The 24,060-nt window shown below is 32.6% G+C and overlaps 2 protein-coding genes across 3 annotated transcripts; one reads left to right on the forward strand and one right to left on the reverse strand.

Annotated features, from left to right (window-relative positions):
- Positions 1-1,362: 1,362 nt before the first annotated feature.
- LOC124451653 lies at positions 1,363-23,944 on the reverse strand. 2 transcript variants are annotated; one of them, XM_047002262.1, is made up of 3 exons: positions 23,837-23,944; positions 7,758-7,877; positions 1,363-6,514 (listed from the first exon to the last, which is right to left on the reverse strand). In XM_047002262.1, exon 3 carries the CDS (start codon positions 6,403-6,405, stop codon positions 3,892-3,894), a length of 2,514 nt encoding a protein of 837 aa, XP_046858218.1. In that variant the 5' UTR covers positions 6,406-6,514; positions 7,758-7,877; positions 23,837-23,944; the 3' UTR covers positions 1,363-3,891. The 2 variants fall into 2 exon arrangements, with proteins under 2 accessions (XP_046858218.1, XP_046858217.1); XM_047002261.1 differs by lacking the exon at positions 23,837-23,944 and adding an exon at positions 20,105-20,253.
- LOC124451655 (protein ALP1-like) lies at positions 16,269-17,783 on the forward strand. Its single transcript, XM_047002263.1, has one exon. It carries the CDS (start codon positions 16,364-16,366, stop codon positions 17,690-17,692), a length of 1,329 nt encoding a protein of 442 aa, XP_046858219.1. The 5' UTR covers positions 16,269-16,363; the 3' UTR covers positions 17,693-17,783.
- Positions 23,945-24,060: the final 116 nt, after the last annotated feature.

The raw sequence follows: 24,060 nt of genomic DNA on the forward strand, positions 1-24,060 counted from the left end.
TATGGTGCTATAGTAGAAAACCCGTTTAAGGGTTTGTGTTCACTTCATTTATTGGAAGTAATCTGACCATGACGAACAACATGGCGTATGTGCCGTTTCCTCAAACCGTTACGAATGTCCTGAAATCATGACTAACAATAAGATTATAATTAATTCTAGACACAACAATAAAAAACACATGGTGTTCATAATGTTTATCAAAAAATATAAATGTTACTTCTTCTTCAAGATTGAAATGGTTTTGTGATATCTTTTAATTTCAATCTAAGACCCGTTTTAAACGTCGAACTTTACATGCACCGAACGCATTAAAGATAAAAGAAAATGAGATGAGTTTCCTTATTATCTTTGCTTTAAATGCGTTCGGTTCATCTAAAGTTTGACGTTTGAACTAGGCCTAAAAAACATCAAACACTTTTAACTTCTACGTACATTCTTTTGTCGTTTTCTCACAACTTTTATCCCTAATTATAGCTCCTGTCAACATGTCCGATTCTTATTAATCATAATTGCATATTAAACTATTAAGTCATTAGTATTAAAGTATCTGTTTGCTACAACTTTAATGTAAGAAAATTCATAAGATTCTACCTGTAAAAGATGTAATTGTAGGTAATTATCTCACCTTGTGAACCATTCTTTACGTACATATATACGTCATACGGGGTGTTCCAAAAAAGGAACAAATGCAGGATGTATCAAAAAATAGTATTATAAAATTAAGTTTATTCTGAAAATTTAATTCCTGATCACCATGTCCCCCTAAGGCATTTTTCTGAACAAAATTCTAGGAGACTGATGATGTGCATGAAAGTCGTTTGATTTAGATTTAGAATCCTGCAAAGCATTCAAATCGGCAAATCAACTTTCGAATTATGTTTATACAATTAGTTCTATTTTTATATAGGTGCTGTGTATAGTAATTGCGATTGGTTCATTAGTAGTCACATGACATGAAATAAATGCACGTTTTCCTGCCAGTAAAACAAGTGAAAAAGTATTGCCCGCTTATTTTAATATCATACGAATAAAAGAGCTGCCAAGCCGAAAACTGAAGAACGTTTCTCAATCTTGTTTAGTGACGAAAATCAACTATTAATAAAAAAAGAATTAAGAAAACCCTCGGAAGTCAACCTAAAATGCTGTGGTCAATCATAGCATTTTGCAACAAACCTTTTGCCGGCCAATTCCCACCCGAAAGACACAGATTTAATTGACGAGTTGTCGAAATTTATGATTTTTTCACTATATAACAAAACACTTAATGTACTTTCCCTGGAGAAATAGTGAGCCTAATTTCCCGAGAGTCTCAATAAAGGCTTGGCGTTGTGGACAAATGTGAAAATTATTTAAGACATGATATATAGATTGACACACATATATTGTAAAAATTTTGTAGAAAACATATTTATACAACGATTATTTCTTCACTAACATACAAATATAATAAAATTATATTAATATGCGTTAAAAAACAAAGTTCAACAAAACGCTGCGCAAAAAAGAAAGTTTCTCTCTAAATAATTTTTTATAAGTGCTAAATGAATGAATCCCAGGCAGTCTTAAAAATGGCAACGGCAATTGTTCTGTTTTGATAAAATGTGGTTACTTTTCAACTTTCTTTACAAGATGCAGTTACAAACAATGTTGCTGAATGTGAGTGAATGTTATTATACAACTAATGAATGCTAATTTTAAAAATTGGTATTTTTGAATTCAAGATACGACACTTCCTTTTCTAAAGCAATAGCAATCTTCACATGGCAGTTTGCAAATGACTATTACTCTAAAAATGGTGTTGAGTTATGTTGGATTCATTTATTTGGCATTTAAAATTTAAAAAGCAAAAGAAAAATCTAGAAACGTAAAGAAAATGTGCAGTAATGAAAAGTCTGTATACAGTCAAGCTACTCGTAAACGGACATCATAGAGACCATGACCTAATGTAGGGTAGATGTCCGTTTATGGGATGTTATGAAAGATATCTATTCATTATACAGAGATATGTACATAACAAAATGAAATAAATTTAATGATTTAAAATTGTTCACTACATAAAGAATAAAACATCGTGGATTTAGAAACATTAAATCTAGAAAAAGAAAGACGTTGAAATTTTTCCATACTTTTCATTCTCATAACTTGATGTAGTTCTTACATGTTGAATTTATTTTTGTTGTGAATGATTTGTGACCGTTCATATGAACTAAACTGATCACTTTCATTCTACAACCATCCATAGTTGATATTTGTTTTTAATTTTCATGACATCTTGCTGTTAAGATCTTAATTCATATCACAAATGTTGTAGAATCATTCAAGTACGTATATATTTCAGAGCATGCGCATAGTCAATCAAGAGTTATAATATTCACAATGACAGTGTGCTTGTATCAAGAAGCAGCTTCAATTATAGATGCAGCAAAAAAATCCCTTTAGCCATTTCCAATAGCCACAATGTAAGAAAATCAAATTCTTTTTATTTACTCTCATGATTACTTATGAGTTATGTTCACATCAAAACGTCCACATAAGATGATAATTTTCAAGCTTCAGTTTTGTAAAAATTGAACAAAATAAACAGCAAGCTTCACCATTTTAAAAATGTAAAAGTTCACATCTTCCAATTTTGACAAAAGATAACATTTCAATGAACACGTGACAAGGGTGTGGTTACAAAGTACAACAATACATCCACATAGAATCATGGTTCTCCTTCTTGTATTATCGTTTGAATTAAGAGTACACGATGGAATTATATAGAAAAGCCATAAACATATCAAACTTTGGCAAAGTAACTTGCAGTATGTCTACTGATGTTTGAGTTGACGTTGTTAACAAATAATTCCCATAAAGTATCGATTCAAAAAGTAAAGTGTAACAATGCCTGAAATCGACTTTTCATTAAAAGTTAAAAACTTGGCATTAAACATCCTTCAATATGAAACATTGTCGTTTGTTTTCTGCTTCTCTATATTGCAAAACGTTCCTTCGCTTTTGTTAACTTCTCCTGTTCGTACAGTAACACATGCTTTGGAGTGTTCCACCTCAATGGTTAAATTGTTTATCACGATGATGAACGTCAATAATAAGTCATTTCTAGAGGAGTGTACAATTTACTTTTTAACAGTCAGTGACAAAGACAGCCAAATTTTAGCTTTTCTTAAAAAAATTAGCAAAGGTTCCATTTTTTAATTATAAATTTACGTTTTTCAAATTGGTAAAGATGAAAATGTTCATTTAACGGAAGTAACAATTGGGCTGTCTTTGTCTCTCTTAACAACTTAACACATAGATATTTTGTATATTAAAATGCAATAATTAAAAAGTACTAAGAAATTATTTCAGTGCAAGATACTATTGATTCAATTAGTAACAACTTGTTTTTGGTGTAAAAGAGTATCGAAAAACGTGCAATATTAAAACCATCCTACACTGAATACATTTGCATAAAAATTATATGTTTACATGGTGTAGATATAAACAAAACATAACCTATGGTACAATAACCAACAATAGTTTGCATTTTATATGTTTGTGTGATAAGATAAAAGTCAATAAAATCATTTCCTTGTGCAAGGAAACAAAATCTTTTTTTAGGCACAAAATCATTTGTTTATGGTTTGTCTGTATTGACATTGAATTCTCATCTTTAATTAACTTTAGCTTTTATGCATGATCTCTCTAAATGTTGACATCATCGTACACTGCGGTCTCTGTACAGAACAATCAAAATTAGACAAAGGTCGTTTCATGAAATCATACGCAAACAGACATTAATTGAAATGTCAACAATGATAGGGATCATGCACAAAAACTGAACAAGATTATCTTAAAGATAATATAGTCATCATCCAAAATTGTGAGAAGTTTTATCATCAAAGATCAAATTTATACTCGTGGAAAGATGATTTTTACGCAATTGTTTGGGACCTTTGAGAATGAAAAAATGAAAGCAAGTTTGCGTTTACGACAGTAATATAAATTTAGAAAAAGCAAACGCCCGAAAGGTATTTGTGCATCCTTAAAATATTTCAAATCAATCAAAACCAAGCCATCATTAATTATATACCTATCATCAAGAAAGAAGAAGTTATCCCCAAAAAACCACCAAGTAAAATTATAAATAAATTCTTTGTTTTTAACGTCAAACACTTTCACACTTCGTTTCAGAAAACCATCGTCACGAATTAATAAATTATCTGCTGAAGGTGAAAAAGCAGCGTAAGCTATACAATTACACTCAATTACGTCATCCCAACCATTAATAAGTTTGTCTTCATGCCACATACAGTAAATTATCCGATGGTTAATTTCAGCTTTAGCAAACACGTGATACTTAGAGCTACATGCAAATACATGCACATTTCGATAATTTTCAAAATTCACTGATATTTCTTTTCGCTTGTTTTCAACATTGAAAAACACAAAAGAATCAGTTTTTTGACAAGCAAATGATACATCACTCACCTCAAAAATTTTGTTTGTACCTTTTAGTTCATCGAAACTATAAACAAGTTTTGTCAAATCATTATTCCAAAGCTCAGGAATATTTTTTTCCGTGAGCAAAATAACTCCATTTTCTACAGCAACCATGTCACTAAAAAAACATTCCTTGACAACAAAGTCAAATGTGTTGAGATTGTATATAATTACCCTTGAATTTTCTTCATTGCACCGATACATAAATTTTCCATTTGAGCAAAATTTTCCTTTATGAAAACAGTTACTGTTAGTTAAACATGCACGCGGTATTATATAAAGATGTGTGTCAGTTGTACAATAAGTATGAAGAACATTGCCTTTGTTCAACAAAATACCAGATATTCCTTCATAAAGTTTGGAAAATCTTAATTTGTCGCAATTGAATAGATCAAGAGGATAAAATAAACAATTGTAATCAGGATCTAAGTCAGGAAGTTTCTCACAAGTGGGATTTACCATAAATTTTTTTTCCCCACAATAAAACCAAGAATGAAGACCAACAGGGAACAAAACTTCATCCTCATATAATTTATCAGACGGTAAATGATCGTCGTAAACGAATGTTTCATAATTATTTGCTACATTCAATATTTGAACCACTCCTTCTTTCTCAGCAACACACAAATATCTTCCAGAATGAGAAAAACACATTGAGATCACATTATTAAATCTAATACTGCGTTTCTTTTCACCTTTCTTAACGTCCCATACTGTCAAAGTATCTTTGTAACTAGTGACCATTGTGTATTTATCCTTAGAAAAACGTTTCTTGGTAAAGAACTTAGAAGTAGAATCATCACAATGGAACGGACTTGAGGAAATTTTACCATTAATATCTAGTATCTTATCAAGCTGGGAAGCAAAAATGAAATCTTTGAATGGATGAAAAACAACGCGAAAGGCATTCTCTTCATATTGCTTAAACTGACCAGCAATATCTTTTATCCACAAACATCTGTTTTTTCTCAATGAAAAAAGTTGCACGACGAAACCTTCATAACCACACACGACGTAATCATAATTTCGTGAAACATCAACAGACTTTAAATTTTCAAATAAACGCAATAATCGAGCTTTTACAAAACCCGTGTCTCTGAGCTCTAGATATGGTGAATCTTTGAAACGTGTTTGAAGCATTGTGGTTGCTTGAGACGTTAGATCTTTGACGTCGTTGGCAACGCATTGCAAAAAAGATACTTCATTTTCAAAGAATTTAGAGAACGTTATCACAGAATAAACTTCATTAAATAACAATCGAATGTCCTCAGAAATAAGAAAGTACACATCATGTGCGTTGAATAATTTAAAATTTTCAAAAGTACGAGAACGATCAACCAACACAGAAGCAACTAAAACTTCCAAATCAACAAGATATTTACCAACATTTTCAAAGATATAAACATTATCAGAAATATCAAGTAAATGAAGCAACCAATACTTGACTGAATACCTCACTGACGCATGTTTAATGACGTCATAGTTTGCACCTACAGCTTTGAGGTTATCCAAAGATTTTAAACAAAAGTTTAAAACAAGTCGATGACCCCAAGAAGTTTTTACTGAGTAATCATGTTTTCGATCATCCAACAACCAATCATTTAAGGATTTGTGAAAAAACGAAACACATCCTTCTTCATTGCTAACAAGCAGACAAGAGATAATTTTTCTAACCCCCGGTGATTTGGGACTCGAGTTCAAAGAAAGAAAGTCATTGATCATTTTCCAAGGAAGAGGTTCTTTAGCAACAGCCAGAGCATTTAAAATTGACTGAAACTTTTCGTTACTGATATCAAACGAATTTAATTCTTTACTTAATCTTGTTAAGCAAATTTTGTAATATTCACTGAGATCTTTTGGTAAGGACGCATTCAACAAATCCTGATTTTTAACTTCGCTGCTAAGAAGTGATGCAAGCAACATAAGTCCGTTAGCTTTTTCTGCCAAACTGTTTTTAACATCAGGAAGGCAATCAGTAGAGCCAATTCTTTTTTCAATCAAAAGTTTAATATCCTCTAAATTGCGATCATCGCTACTATTAATGAAAAGTGGATTTAATTTTTCAAACTTATTTAAAGCATCTTCGTTAGGTCTCGTGGTAATTACAAAGCGAAAACAATGCGGAAGTTTGTGCAAGTGATTAGCAATCAAATTAGCAAGTTCATCTCTTTCTGGATAACTACATTCATCAAGAGCATCCAGCACAATTAACATTCGCTTGGGAACTTCTGAGATATTATTAAACAGCTCGGTGAAAAGAAGGGAAAATAATCCTTCCACATTCATGTCATTCAAAGGCTCAGAGAGTTTACACGAAAGTTTTTTCACAAGAAGCTGTTTGTAAGCAGGACAATTATGACTAACTTGCATCGCTAAAGATTGAAGAAGTACATTGGCTTTATTGTAACGATTGTTTTTGTGTTGAAAGAAATGAACTGCAGTCAAATATTGTGGATAACGTTTACATAAAGTAGCTGCAATTACAGACTTACCCATACCAGCAACAGCAGAAATAATAAATGCACGATTTTGAGAATTGTCGTCTTCAAACCAATCTAAAAACTTTTTAAAAACCCATTCCCGTGTTCCATGCAAATATTTTTCATAATAATACCTAATTTCACTTTCAAAGTTACAGCTAATCAGATTTTTTGTCAAAATATATTCTTCTGAACCTAAGTGAGTGTGATGTCGTATTTCATGTACTTCGTCTTTAATTACTGTGACACTATCTTTTACCTGTTGTAAATCTTTCTCTACACCCTCCACTGCTTGCTTAATACCTCTCTGTTCAGTTTTAATATCAGTTAAATCGCTCTTTAATCTATCCCATTCTCTCAAAACTCTTTGGCATTCTTCATTACCAAACAAATCATTTTTCAATCTATCTATTTCTTCCTGACTTATTCCTAAACGAGCTAATGGTTTGCTTATTTCTACCCATGAATTTTCAAAATCATCAAAGCTTACTGAAGTGTTAGGTAAGTGAGCAAATCGATTATTACGAAATAACCTGATACGGGTAATATCTGCTTCAGTTGAATGATCAGTGACATTAGGCATGTTTTCCCATATTGGATCACGCGGTGGTTTTAAACCACAAATATTACGCAGGAGAATACAAAGTAAAGTAACGTCAAACTTATTTTCATTTGGTAATATTGGAGGAGGAGGATAAAGTAGATCCCATTGATGTTGCTTTATTTGCTTATCTTTTAGCGACAAAAGCGTACGATAATTTATTCTGTCATTTAAAACATAAAATAAATCAGTACCTGACAGTTGTTTCCTCAATGTTATTCTTAAAGCTTCTCCACCAACATCAACAATTAATCTCATCAACTTAAAACCATTATTTTTCTTGTTTCTGCTTAAAACTGACCCCATGTTGCTCCCTGCAGAAAAAAGTAGGTAAGATTTCCATGGTACAAATTCATTGTGATTATAAAGGAAAACCTGCAACCGCTTACAATAAGGCAGAACAGTTTTATCCATTTGATGGCAAATTGTTTTGAACTTTTACAAAATCTTTTAAATAGGAATAAGATGTAATTTGAACTGAGTAATCATTGAAATAAAATATTTCTTCTAAGATTACAAACTTTCTTTCACCTAAGGAAAATATAAACACCTTTTTCTACAAGTTTGAAAATTTTACTATCCGACAAATATTGCTATCCAGGCTTCGTGCAACCGTCCCCAGATGTACAAGGTACATAAAAATAGGTAGGAGGGTGTACATGTGGGTAGCCTTGACCATAGTTACAGTACATGGAACAAACAGTAGTCAGTAGTCCAACTGCTTAGTGTTGTATTTTTCATTAAATTAAGTCAAGTCCCAAGGCCATTCCCAAAGTCAAGTCCCAAGATCATTACGTAGTAAAAAACATATGAAAAATAACAAAAAATATTTTCATGTCAAAATGCCACAAAATGAAATCATTCCTTCCTTTGGCACTTCTCTTTGGTACAAAATTTCTCTGTGCTCAATGCTTAATAAAAATGCCCAGTAACTATCATGAATATTATATCTTATTTGTCTAACAAAGGTGTGGTGAAAAGATATATTAAATCGGTTTGTTTTGTTGTACGAATATTTGCTTTTCGATAGGACTATGTTGCCGATGACTCTGTTCCAATTTAAATTTTTGTGTTTATTGTTAAAATGAGGAGGCATAGCACATGGCACATATATCATTGCTGATGTAGTTATTTTCTATAGGAACATAATATATTTAAATTCTTCGTCATTTTTGACGATCTGTTAAACCCAAATCGTCGTCATTACTAATCGTCGTCATTACTATTCGTTATCGCTCGAATTTGCGACTATGAACGAGGACACAGTCGAAGATATCACGACGGACAGACAGACAGACACTGACTCACTCAGATACTTTTTCATTGTTGCCACCAAAATTTTTTTAGCAATATGAAATCTGTCTATGATTTTAAGGCTTTTTAAGGAAAAAACTTCAAAAATTTGGTCAAATAAACAAGCTTTTATGGCATCTTGAAGTTGTGCATTTTTTCCCAACGCCATCGTTTTCTATAATACAAAAGAAACTGGCACTAGAAGGTATTTTGACTTCATCCAATATAGTCAGCATTCTGGCATATTTAGCTTATATTAAACATATACGTTCTTTCGCGCTGTTCAATTATAATATTCGAGAAAATTATGTCTTGCAAAGAAAGCGATAAATCAAAATCAGAAATGAGTGTTCAGTCAGATAATTATGACAAAAACTTTATTCCGGGATACGTGACGGAAAACTCGGAAAGCAATGAAACTTGGGCGATAATGATTCGGATTTTGACTCCAAAGCATGGAAAGACACAAATTGTAATCTCATCTTTTTTAAGACCTGGAATATTAGCGTTCTTTTGATACGGCAAATTACTATAATGCGCTCCAAATCCTCTGGTTTTAATCGAGCCGAACAAAGTGTTGAAGCACTGGAAGGCTCAAACACGCGCTTTACTTTAAAACCTAGATATTCCGTCTTCGCTTGTCCTTGGGTCTTTTATCATTATAAGGCATAGTGTGAAGACTCATACGAGAGCAAAGGGTTGACTCATTCGTACAATTGGCTGCAACGCAACTATTTACCTTTTTTCTGCTTTTACTAGTGCAAAGGCAATGCTTTTAGAAGCTAATAGACATAAGTTGTGCCTCAGCCAGCATTGACTTGATAGCAATTGAATACACGACTCGTGTAACACGAGTACCTTGGATGACGTCAGAAAATTAGCTTGTTTCAGACTCCTCATTATCATGGACATGGTTCACACGAATATACGATTATAGTGAATTTAACGCTTTTACAAAAATCAAACGATTTTAGCAAATTTAAAATTTTTTCCTCGACGAGCCTTAAAGTCAGCGACAGATTTAATATTGCTGAAATATTTTTTCGGTGGAGGGTACACTTTCATAACCATTCATAACCATTTTCATTGTTTGGAAGGTATTATGATAAAAAAATGAGCAGGTGTAATTTATTTGGTCTAGTGCTTCATTCACAACTTACGACCTAAGGAAGACATAATGAAATTGGGGCACAGTTATAAAACATATAGTATAATTTTATAGAAAACATACAGTAGATTGCATTGAATATTTTAGTGCTATGCATATTTTATTCCGCAAGTGATTACCATAGTGGCAGTCAGACACTACCATTTTTTGACCAATAGGGGCACTGTGCTGGAAAATTACACCCAGTAATATAATTATTTATACAGCAGTAAGTTGCAAAGAAAGTGGTCCTATTGTATATTCTCAATACTGTGGTTGGGGTGACATAAACATTTGGATGTAATGATCCATCGACAACAACGGTTTTCAAAGGAACTTAACACATGTAGACTATATTATGCATACATAATATGATCTCCAAATTAACAATCATCCTACAGTCCTGCCACAGTTTTTCTTGTTAAAAAAGGTAGTGTGTCGAGAAGTCAGCAAAAGTGATGAAGGCAATAAAAATGGTCAACAAAACATTTTAATAAGAAAGCCAATGAAAAATTGGTGGACATAATTTTTATAAGAGTTGATCCAAAATTGTGTAAAAGAAGTAAGAATGTGTACGCCTATGACCAAAACCATTTTTCATTGGTTAGATTATTATTCTAAAAATATAGGCAAACTACATGAAATAGCTAGCAACTGAAGAATAAAAACATATCATTAACATAAATTAATATGAGCCCCCACCCAACAATTATTGATCTTCCTGTACATGAATGAATCCAAGTAAATAGATAAATCTTGTAACAAAAGTATATTTAACGACCACACATTCTCTAAAATCATTGATCAATTATAAAAGATGAAGAACACATATAAAATATTGACTTTAGTATGTTATTCAGTAGCAAATCAACACATATCAACAAACAAGTTTAATCATATCAAAAGTTCAAAGTATGTTGATGTTCGTTGTCATTAGTCAAAGTCTTACGTAAATTTTAAAATGAAAAACTGTCTTTGTTCTACTTAGATAGATACGTAAATTAAAATTAAGCCTAGTCGCCATCTAAGGATGTAAAATCTTTATCTTACTGTTTTATCTGATGGAAGGAATATTTCTTGATATCATGATCATAAATCGCCAGAAAATATCTCCAACTTACGTTGACGTTCTGATATTCAATAACATAAAAATTTTTAAATATTTCTCACAGCAGGCTGCAGCTTCCTTATTTATGTGCAATGGGTGTTACGCGCGCGATCTCGCAAGACTTCCACGTATGTATAGTCAAAGGTCTTACACTTTGGGCAACTCTCAACACAATATGACCAACCGTTAACTCAAACACTTTCACGAAACCGTTCATTAAAATATCTCATACGTAAATAGTAAAACACGAAAAAAATAGGGCGCAATAATAACGAATGACTTTATAATGCATGTGAAAAACGAGAATGTTTTTAGTGTTTGTCATAGCAAATGTTTTTCAAAACCTATGCTAGGTTTTTCGATATCTATATCACACGTTTGTGTTAATTAGCAGGCCGTCATGAATATTAGTGTAATTTTAAATTGAGAATATGAAAGTTTTTATTGTCAATTGTTTCTCGGTCTTGTCAATTCCTTGGAGAAGATGGCAAACTTCATTTTATTTCTTGGAAATTATGAAAAAACCCATAAAAGTGGGATGACCACCTTTAAAAGCAAAGCTATAAATGGTACTGTAGCATCTCTGTGGTGTCAGCTGTAGTCTATGTATTTAATGTATTGATCAATTTTCAGTCGTAAGCAAAACATTATAAATGCAAATTTCAATGTTTCATACGAACGCAGATATTTGCGCAACTTTCATTTTCACTGTCCTTTGTCCAAGATCAACTGACAATTGTTTAATATATAAGTGTGGTTGGTCCAAAATTCATAACATTATCTACTTGAACCTGACAAAACTTCAGAATGTTAACATTGTGCCAGCACTAATGAAAAGCGTTAGAATAAAAGCGCAGTTTTTTTGCATTAATGAACTTTCTATATTATTTGGTGTTTATAGCACTTTCATTATACTATTGTGAGCCTTTACAGTTCATAGAAAATAAGTGCGTGCACATTTAGATGTTTCTTAGCACTGATAACAAATCTCTAAAAAATAATAAAACATAAAATGAGCGTTGATGTTAGACACTCCCCCGATTGTTTACATTACTACTGACACCTCACCGGAAACTTAAAAACAAACTGACTCATCGCGCCATTAACCGTTTGAAAGTTAAGAGAAAATCTTGAATGTCCTTAGACTTGGTTAATTCCAGATGTAATGCTCTCGTGACTGCATATACATACACTACAATCCTGGCTTTTCCTTCAATACTTTTCCTTTTACGATACTTTATTGGGCCACCGTAGTTCACATGCATCAATTTTTAGTAACGGTAAACGCCACTCAGTACGATCTCTAGGTAGATTTCCAGAGACAACGCTTGGGTAGGGAATGGCTTGAAATTTTTTACATCCCCTTACACCCGCCTTCGGGATACTAGTCCGCCGCTTTACCAGTTGAGCTACCAAGCCCACAGGGATTGGAGACTAGTCAAATCTCTTTTAAACTGCGTATGGACTAGAGATTCTTGCCACTATAGCAGTTTACTGGATGGCACCGTTTTTCGACTTTATTCCAAAGCCATCATCAGAGAACATATATAATATATTACTCCTAACACGGTTTTAGTATGCACATGAAAAACATGTGACTTGGACGAGATTTTAACTCGCACCTTCGTTCAAATCGGAATACTAACGCGAGTGAAGTTATGAATAAGGTTTGTTGCCGTATGTACCAATAAAAGTTCTAGACGTCGTAATAGCCAGTTTCTCAGCAAGACGAGATTTGGCAGCCACCAAGCCCTTGCATGAACCACTCTCTTGATGAACAATGACCATCACTATTTTCCCAACTCCGTGACTGCTAGCATCAGCAAAGGTATGCAGCTTTTTGGATGATTTCCTGTAAACACATGAGTTTTAGTGGAAATTTGATAGATTGTGGAAAATATATTACCTAGGATGACCATTTATCTCTGATTTGTAGTGGTAATTCCTCATCCCACGATAACTTGGCATCACGGCAGTCTCGATGGTGGAGCTTGGACAACAACGTGACCGGAAGACATTAAACTCGGTGGGTCATAAATCTTCACTGTCTTTGCTAACCTCTCACGCTTCGTGTTGTGAGACATGTTCGTAGGTATCCAAAATTTGATGAGATTATTCTTTTTGTCCATGATAGCGCAGAAATTGTTTCTTCGCATGTCTTCGCTCCATATTGTTGCTTTGTATATGTAGTCTCATCCGTTTATGCGGTTGTAACGATTCCAGTTCAGGTACGTTGGAGTGCCAGTTACGCAACGTAAACTGCAGCTAAATTCTAGACTAAAGGCTTCTAAAGAACTTGCTATTTTTTAATTTCATGATGTAATTCTACACAGAAACAACTCCTTTCATCGCCTTTCTTTCTTTACATTGCTTACGTCATTTCCTTGTAACAACTATTTAAGATCACGCATCCTTGTACATAATCACTCAGCTTCATGATGACTTTGAATTAAAGTCAAAATATTGCTTTGAATCTTGTCTCTTGCTTTTACAACTCGAATCTTCAGTTTACAAGATGATGTCTTTTGGAGTGTGTTTTTTGCTTAAATGTATTGTATGTTTATGCTCATTCAAAATAAACAAAAAGGTATGTTCAAAGAGTGTAAAATGTACTGCCATGTTTTATTTTTACTAATATAATTCACTCGCATGTTTATTTTGTTGACAATGACAGAGAAAAGAAGCATTTATGTATTTGAACTCTAATGAAATTGATGTCATTGTTTGTTATTTGAAAACGATTAAATTCCTTGGAACTTTTAGTTTATTACATAGTTCATTGACAAATTTTCGGATCCTGCGAGCACAAAAAAGTGATCCTCCGACAGCCCGATTTGTCCATCTAAAATATCGTATGAAAATAGAGCTTGTTCTATTTTCATCAAACAAGACCAAAGAAAACTGACCAGTCAAATTACATAGATTTTAAAAAGACAAGTAAACAAGAACAAAATACGAAAAGTATATCGATAAATGTTCTGGATAACACAAATATAAATATCTAAACGAAAATAAATATCAACAAAATTAGTCAATAAACCAAAGTTAAGTCGGAACCGAAACAATCGGATACGACAAATCTTATCGTGTGAACGGGCATATGTGCATAACAAACGCAAGTCATGAATTTTCAGTGCTAAGAATACATTTTAGTGTTAACAGCAGAGAACGTTGATACCTAGAGAACATAATGCACATTCAAGTGTGCATAGACAGAAATAAAGAACCCCCGAGAATTCAACATAAACTTTTTCTACGAACATCTACTTTTAAAAGAGCAATTCTCTTTCATTTTACCCGCTAAATTTAACCTGCAACTTAAGACATAGGGTCACTTTTTCAGGCAGAAAAACAATGTATAGATAATGTCTTTGGCAGAGAGCTTATATGCTAACTATATTCACATGTAAAATAAAATTTTGCGAAGCATTTTTTAATTGATTTTTTAGAATTATTTGGTTTTACTTTCCTACAATTTGGCACATTGAAAAATTTCATGACAATTTTGTTAAACACAACTAAATGAAAAGAAGTAGAATTTTAGGAAGATCCGTGTTTAATCCCCTTATCCGTGTTTTATCCCCACAACCGTGTTTTATCCCAACCCGAATTGGACTATATACCAGACAGACAGTACAAGTTGTTAGTACCGGTCGCTGGAAGGGATAAAATTGATATTTCTGATCACTTGCGTTAATATGTGTGAGCTAAGAAATATTAATACGCGACGTCCGAATTACAATTTGCCTAACCTTTTGAGGTTAGTTAAGATAAATTCTTTGATTAAGTATAAAGTCTTAAATTAATACGAGATAGCATTGTCCAAATGATCTTTAAAGTTTCGGAAAGATCAATAAAGATACATAAATAAGAACCTCATGCAGAGTACATAATAAAATTAATATTAGTCAAATTCCAAAGGACTACGGCTAAATCTTATAAAGTTTCAACAAGTTTTAACTCAGGAATATAGAATCACCTATCTAAGACAGGATTTGAATGCCAATGATTTAGACACGATTTTTTAAAACTGGAATGGACTTTTTCCCTTTATTAATCAAAAACTCCAAACATGTATATTCTTGCATAAGCCGTTCATATTATATAACACGTCTGTTATTGAATGAACCATCGTAAATTATGAATACATGGCAAACATTATTGCACGCAATTATAATTACTTATGATCAATAAAGACACTATAGATACAATAGTAAAGGATGCAATAAAAGTAAACTTTAAAACTGTTAAACAAACATGATCAAAAGTATAATTTTAAAAGCTCACAATGTTGCATGAATCAAGATTTAAAAAAAAATAGATTCGGTTGCGTCTTTTCTCTGTGTAAATACATTCTTCCTATGTTTAACATTTGCTAATTCTACAAATGTTTTTACTTTAAAATGAATGGTTTGCTCAATACAATTAACAACATTTTGTTAGACACACAGCGATTAGTCAAAAGTGGCGTCGGCAAAAAAGGGAGGTGATGCATGATTGGACATGCTATAACCCTACATAACTTTTCACATATTCCGTTTTTCCAAAGACAAGAATGCTATTTCACCTCTCCAATACCTTTGAAATGGTTGTGCTTTTCTTTACCATGCAGCTTACATCAATAGTTAGAAAGTTGGTATATCAATTAAGATATGATTTCTCATGCATGTTTAGTCATACTTTATCGAGATGCTTCTTTAGCTAATTTGTTAAGCCTAGTTCTCATTCATCGGGAAACGTCGGCGATAGAGCTTTTGCGACGTCGGCGAGCGCTTACTATTAATGAGAACGCGTTAAAATTTATGTCGCCGATTTTTTGTGACGAACGCCGAGCGTCGGCGATGCCATCGCAAGAAACAAAACGGTTTGTTTCTTGCGATCATAGCCGATCATTACCGACAACTTTCCATAATCTAGTCCAACATGGCTGCTCTTGAAAAAAGACGAAGAATCAGACTTTGTTGAGTCATGCTCATAAACCACAAAAACATGTTAAGGAAATAGTATGTGCGTAGTTTAGTTTATCAATGTATCCGTTCCCACACGGCTAAGAGCCAAGGAACAGTTATTGACGTTAGTTAAATTCCTTATGTACCATATATAGCTTAAAGAGAGGAACTACTCCGACCAATAATATTTTTTGTTTGTAATAAAGACTATAAATACTGCTCTGTAAAACAATAAAAATCAGTTCGATCATTAAATTCACTCGTGGTTGTTACTGAAGGTATAGAGTATATTAAGAAATAGATATGGCGAGTAACTCGAACACAACAGACATCGATAGAAGCTTGCAATTGAATATTGTAATTTCTGTGCAGCTTCAATTGTATTTATTGGCTTTGTTAATAAGGAAAAAGCAAATTTTACTCAGATTAAACAAACCACGAAAGAGAAGGTTTTGGATAAGAGAAATGTTGAAGAAACGCCAGCAGGAAAGTCAATTTCATATTTTGGTTGAAGAGTTAAAATTGCACGATCGAGAGTATTTTTTCAAGTTTTTAAGAATGAGTCCAGAGAGGCTAGAGCATCTATTAAATCTTGTTGCCCCCTACATTACAAAAAAGAAATGCAACAGCAGAATACCAGTTTCTGCAGGAGAAAGACTTGTCGTTACTTTGCGATATTTAGCTACGGGGGATTCCCAACAATCCCAAGCCTTTAATTTCAGATTGGGAAAAAGCACAGTTTGTAATATCATAAAAGAAACATGTAGTGGAATATGGAATTCTTTATGTACCACATACCTGAAGGCTCCAAAGTCTGAGCATGAATGGAAAGAGATCGCAAATGAAATGTTTACTCAGTGGAATTTTCCAAACTGCATAGGTGCATTGGATGGAAAACACATTGCAATTGAATGCCCTGCCAATAGTGGATCTAATTTTTTTAATTACAAAAAGTTTTATAGTATCGTATTGATGGCCATGTGTGATGCTAGGTACTGTTTTACATTGGTGGATATTGGAAATAATGGAAGAGACAATGATGCACAAATTTTCAATAATTCAGCAATGGGCAAAACTTTGTCAAATAATGAATTAAATGTTCCATCCTGCAGTTCCATTGTTGGCCATACACTGCCTTATGTTGTTGTAGCCGATGAAATCTTTGCACTCAAACCATGGTTAATGAAGCCATATGGTGGTAAAGGATTACCACAAGATAAAGAAATATTTAATTACAGACTTAGTCGTTGCAGACGAACAATAGAAAACAGTTTTGGCATCCTTTCAGCAAGGTGGAGGATTTTTCGCCGCCCAATCAAAGCCAAGCCTGAAACAGTTGACTTGATTATAAAAGCATGCTTATGCCTGCATAATTATTTACAGCTAACATACAATGCCCATTACATCCCAGCTGGTTTTGTAGATGCTGAAGATACTACAGGTAATATCGTACCTGGTAACTGGAGAAGCATTACATCAGGTGATAATGGTGCAATGGAAGCATTCTCAGTTGGAAGGGCAAATAATAGATCTTCCTTTGAAGCTATTGAAGTTAGAGAAAAATTCAAGAAATATTTCACAAGCAAAGAGGGATCCTTGTCTTGGCAAGTCACTTATGTTAATAGTTTTTAAAGTTAACTGACATATTGTTTGGAGTATAGTCTAACCATAATCTGCACCACTAATTTCAGGTTTCATATAAATAAAATTATTAAGTTGTTAATAGCCTTGTTATTACAATAGTTGACCACATGGTTTTTATTCACAGATCAGTGATAGTTATTTGTAAAAAGCCAACCTCATTGCAGCATAATTTAGCATAGTTGTGTGTATGCAAATAAGCATTTGAGTTAAAATTTATCCTATCAACATCTTTTTATGCTTGATGGCAAATGAAATTATTTGCTCCAGGACTATTGACTCCCATGTTATCTACAACATTTACACTGCATTGCAAGATTTTAGACATTGTAAAATATATATTTGAAACTAACATGTATTATGAACATTAATTTTAAACTATGTAAACAATAATGAGTTAATGAGTATCTTACTCTACTTGCTAAAAACTGAGTTATCAACAAACTAAACAGTGCAGTAACTTACTTTGTGTGGAAATGATTATTTTAGAGCAACTGGAAGTGCTTATATTTGATTTAATATATTTGAAAGTTCTACAGTTGTATTTTTGGGAAAATTAGATAAAGTTAGTGCACTGAGTAGTTTCATGGTAATCACACAAAATAATGAAGTTTTATTACAGTAAGCAACAATTTCTTCTGAAACTAAATAAAGTAAATGTCTTATCCATCAAATAACAAACTAAATGATATAAACCTGTTTTGACAATAGCCGATATGAAACTTTTAATTATTCCCATAATTTGCTTGTCTATTTGGCACAGAACCAACAAAAGTTGGAAATGAATTCAAGTAATTTGGATTTGAAAAACCTCCATACTCAACTTCCATGAAAGCCTTCTCAATTAAGTTCCTAATTAAAGCCTTCTTTTTTCCATCAAGCCTTCTCAGTCTGGGGGCTAAACTCAAACAGTAAAAGTAGTCTTCATCATTCTCCACATTAGGTTTATCTTTTTGGCTGTTTTCCAAACATTTTAAGGACTTGTCCAACTTTGACATGGCTTCTTTAATTTGTTCATCAGTTTTTTTCAATTGCATTTTGTTATTGATTTTAGCTCCAACCCAGCTTGTACCACTAACATCTCTTTTTTGCCTTTTTATTGGCTACTTTTGGTGGGTCCCATTTTCTGTGTCTCTTATTTCCTCTGCAACATCACAAATTTGTTCAGTTGCTTCGCCTTGAAAATTGTCATCTACAGATATATCTAATGTTATATTAGTTTCTTCATATTGATCATTTTCTCTATCTGATAACTCTTCAACCAAGTCGGGATCTTCTGCACGAAGTGTAACTATATTTGAGACACTGTCTTTGGTTATGTTTGGTTGACTAAGTGATACATTCAAGTTACTTGTCCCTTGTCTTGAAGTCATATGGATTGTAAGCCATCCAAGATTCTCGAACCTTTGATCAATATTCGGAATATCGCTTACTCCAGACCCAGACTTTAACTTTTGTTTTGAAAGATAACGAGAAAATGCAGTACGAATAGTCTTGTATCTCCTTTCCACTTCTTCTGTTGTAGTTTCAAGCAATTCAGCTATTCGTTGCCAGCAGTTAGCTTTCTTTCGTTTGTCACGAAAACCGTTTGTTCGCTTGTCGTATATCGTGGGAAATTCACGAATAATTTCCATAAAGCTTCTATCATCGTCCTTTGCTTTAACAGCAAGAACATTTAATGCTTGCACTGAATCGAAGTCTGTTGTGTTCGAGTTACTCGCCATATCTATTTCTTAATATACTCTATACCTTCAGTAACAACCACGAGTGAATTTAATGATCGAACTGATTTTATTGTTTTACAGAGCAGTATTTATAGTCTTTATTACAAACAACAAATATTATTATTGGTCGGAGTAGTTCCTCTGTTTAAGCTATATATGGTACATAAGGAAATTTAACTAACGTCAATAACTGTTCCTTGGCTCTTAGCCGTGTGGGAACGGATACATTGATAAACTAAACTACGCACATACTATTTCCTTAACATGTTTTTGTGGTTTATGAGCATGACTCAACAAAGTCTGATTCTTCGTCTTTTTTCAAGAGCAGCCATGTTGGACTAGGAGCCATTTTTTTTCTCAAAGCAATCACCGACCATCGCCGATGGTGTGCGATGCTTTGCGATTAATGAGAACACAAGGCCATCGACACCGACCATCGGCGATACTAGCGACGTTTTGCGATGAATGAGAACTAGGCTTTATGTCTGTAATGTAGTTCTAAAATATTGCTTAATTTTTCTAAAATTACCATCGTTTTTGAAGTAAGACGACCGTGTAAACAAAATCATGCTTGCTTTAGTTCTATACATGTCACATACACAACAAACGGATGAGAGATTTAATATAAACAGCGCAACCACATACATATCAGTTAAAAAATAATGATCATAATTTATACCTTATTGTTACATCAAACTTTTATCTATGTAAGTTTCGTTACATAAACACAAATAAACATCGATCAAAAATGAAGAGTGATTCAGGATCTCCTTCAACAAACAGTACAATAAAACATTAATGACATCTATGTAGAACATTCTACTTATATAACTAAGTATCTTTCACTGACTAAAAACAATTGTTATAGAAATAAAGATACATAAATAAGAACCTCATGCAGAGTACATAATAACATTGAGATTAGTCAAATTCCGAAGGACTACTGCTAAATCTTTTAAAGTTTTACAAGTTTTAACTCAGGAATAGAGAATCACCTATATAAGACAGGATTTGAATGCCAATGATTAAGACACGATTTTCGAAACTGAAATGGATTTTTCCCTTTATTAATCAAAAATTCCAAACATGTATGTTATTGCATAAGCCGTTCATATTATATAAAACCTTTGTTATTGAATGAACCATCGTAAATTATAAATGCATGGCAAACATCAATTGCACGCAATTATAATTCTTTCTGATCAATAACGACACTGTAAATACAACAGTAAAGGATGCAGTGAAAGTAAACTTTAAAACTGTCAAATAAACATGATCAAAAGTATCATTTTAAAAGCTCAATGTGATGCATGAATCAACATTTCACAAAAATAGATTCGGTTGCGTGCTTTCTCTGAGTAAATACATTCTTCCTATGTTTAACATTTGCTTATTTTACAAAACTTTTTACTTTTAAAATGAATGGTTTGCTTAATACCATTAACAAAATTTTATTAGACACACAGCGATTAGTCAAAAGTGGCGTCGGCAAAAAAGTGAGGTGATGCATGATTGGACATGCTATCCCCCCTACCTAACTTTTCACATATTCCGTTTTTCCAAAGACAAGAATGCTATTTCACCTCTCCAATACCTTTGAAATGGTTTTGCTTTTCTTTACCATGCAGCTTATATTCAATAGTTAGAAAGTTGGTACATCAATTAAGATATGATTTCTCATGCATGTTTAGTCATACTTTATCGAGATGCTTCTTTAGCTAATTTGTTATGTCGGTAATGTAGTTCTAAAATATTGCTTAATTTTCTAAAATTACCATCGTTTTGAAGTAAGACGACCGTGTAAACAAAATCATGCTTGCTTTAGTTCTATACATGTCACATACACAACAAACGGATGAGAGATTTAATATAAACAATGCAACCACATACATATCAGTTAAAAATAATGATTATAATTCATACCTTATTGTTACATCAAACTTTATCTATGTAAGTTTCGTTACATAAACACAAATAAACATCGTTAAAAAATGAAGAGTGATTCAGGATCTCCTTCAACACACAGTATAATAAAACATTAATGACATCTATGTAGAACATTCTACTTATATAACTAAGTATCTATCACTGACTAAAAACAATTGTTATAGAAATAAAGATACATAAATAAGAACCTCATGCAGAGTACATAATAACATTGAGATTAGTCAAATTCCGAAGGACTACTGCTAAATCTTTTAAAGTTTTACAAGTTTTAACTCAGGAATAGAGAATCACCTATATAAGACAGGATTTGAATGCCAATGATTAAGACACGATTTTCAAAACTGGAATGGATTTTTTCCCTTTATTAATCAATAATTCCAAACATGTATGTTATTGCATAAGCCGTTCATATTATATAAAACCTTTGTTATTGAATGAACCATCGTAAATTATAAATGCATGGCAAACATCAATTGCACGCAATTATAATTACTTCTGATCAATAAAGACACTGTAAATACAACAGTAAAGGATGCAGTGAAAGTAAACTTTAAAACTGTTAAATAAACATGATCAAAAGTATAATTTTAAAAGCTCACTGTGATGCATGAATCAACATTTCACAAAAATAGATTCGGTTGCGTGCTTTCTCTGAGTAAATACATTCTTCCTATGTTTAACATTTGCTTATTTTACAAAAGTTTTTACTTTTAAAATGAATTGTTTGCTCAATACCATTAACAACATTTTGTTAGACACACAGCGATTAGTCAAAAGTGGCGTCGGCAAAAAAGGGAGGTGATGCATGATTGGACATGCTATCCCCCCTACCTAACTTTTCACATATTCCGTTTTTCCAAAGACAAGAATGCTATTTCACCTCTCCAATACCTTTGAAATGGTTTTGCTTTTCTTTACCATGCAGCTTATATTCAATAGTTAGAAAGTTGGTACATCAATTAAGATATGATTTCTCATGCATGTTTAGTCATACTTTATCGAGATGCTTCTTTAGCTAATTTGTTATGTCGGTAATGTAGTTCTAAAATATTGCTTAATTTTTCTAAAATTACCATCGTTTTTGAAGTAAGACGACCGTGTAAACAAAATCATGCTTGCTTTAGTTCTATACATGTCACATACACAACAAACGGATGAGAGATTTAATATAAACAATGCAACCACATACATATCAGTTAAAAATAATGATTATAATTCATACCTTATTGTTACATCAAACTTTATCTATGTAAGTTTCGTTACATAAACACAAATAAACATCGTTAAAAAATGAAGAGTGAGTCAGGATCTCCTTCAACAAACAGTATAATAAAACATTAATGACATCTATGTAGAACATTCTACTTATATAACTAAGTATCTATCACTGACTAAAAACAATTGTTATAGAAATAAAGATACATAAATAAGAACCTCATGCAGAGTACATAATAACATTGAGATTAGTCAAATTCCGAAGGACTACTGCTAAATCTTTTAAAGTTTTACAAGTTTTAACTCAGGAATAGAGAATCACCTAAGACAGGATTTGAATGCCAATGATTAAGACACGATTTTCAAAACTGGAATGGATTTTTTCCCTTTATTAATCAATAATTCCAAACATGTATGTTATTGCATAAGCCGTTCATATTATATAAAACCTTTGTTATTGAATGAACCATCGTAAATTATAAATGCATGGCAAACATCAATTGCACGCAATTATAATTACTTCTGATCAATAAAGACACTGTAAATACAACAGTAAAGGATGCAGTGAAAGTAAACTTTAAAACTGTTAAATAAACATGATCAAAAGTATAATTTTAAAAGCTCACCGTGATGCATGAATCAACATTTCACAAAAATAGATTCGGTTGCGTGCTTTCTCTGTGTAAATACATTCTTCCTATGTTTAACATTTGCTTATTTTACAAAACTTTTTACTTTTAAAATGAATGGTTTGCTCAATACCATTAACAACATTTTGTTAGACACACAGCGATTAGTCAAAAGTGGCGTCGGCAAAAAAGGGAGGTGATGCATGATTGGACATGCTATCCCCCCTACCTAACTTTTCACATATTCCGTTTTTCCAAAGACAAGAATGCTATTTCACCTCTCCAATACCTTTGAAATGGTTTTGCTTTTCTTTACCATGCAGCTTATATTCAATAGTTAGAAAGTTGGTACATCAATTAAGATATGATTTCTCATGCATGTTTAGTCATACTTTATCGAGATGCTTCTTTAGCTAATTTGTTATGTCGGTAATGTAGTTCTAAAATATTGCTTAATTTTTCTAAAATTACCATCTTTTTTGAAGTAAGACGACCGTGTAAACAAAATCATGCTTGCTTTAGTTCTATACATGTCACATACACAACAAACGGATGAGAGATTTAATATAAACAATGCAACCACATACATATCAGTTAAAAATAATGATTATAATTCATACCTTATTGTTACATCAAACTTTATCTATGTAAGTTTCGTTACATAAACACAAATAAACATCGTTAAAAAATGAAGAGTGATTCAGGATCTCCTTCAACACACAGTATAATAAAACATTAATGACATCTATGTAGAACATTCTACTTATATAACTAAGTATCTATCACTGACTAAAAACAATTGTTATAGAAATAAAAATACATAAATAAGAACCTCATGCAGAGT

This window comes from Xenia sp. Carnegie-2017, unplaced genomic scaffold (assembly GCF_021976095.1).
Source record: "Xenia sp. Carnegie-2017 unplaced genomic scaffold, XeniaSp_v1 HiC_scaffold_24, whole genome shotgun sequence".
NCBI lineage: Eukaryota > Metazoa > Cnidaria > Anthozoa > Malacalcyonacea > Xeniidae > Xenia > Xenia sp. Carnegie-2017.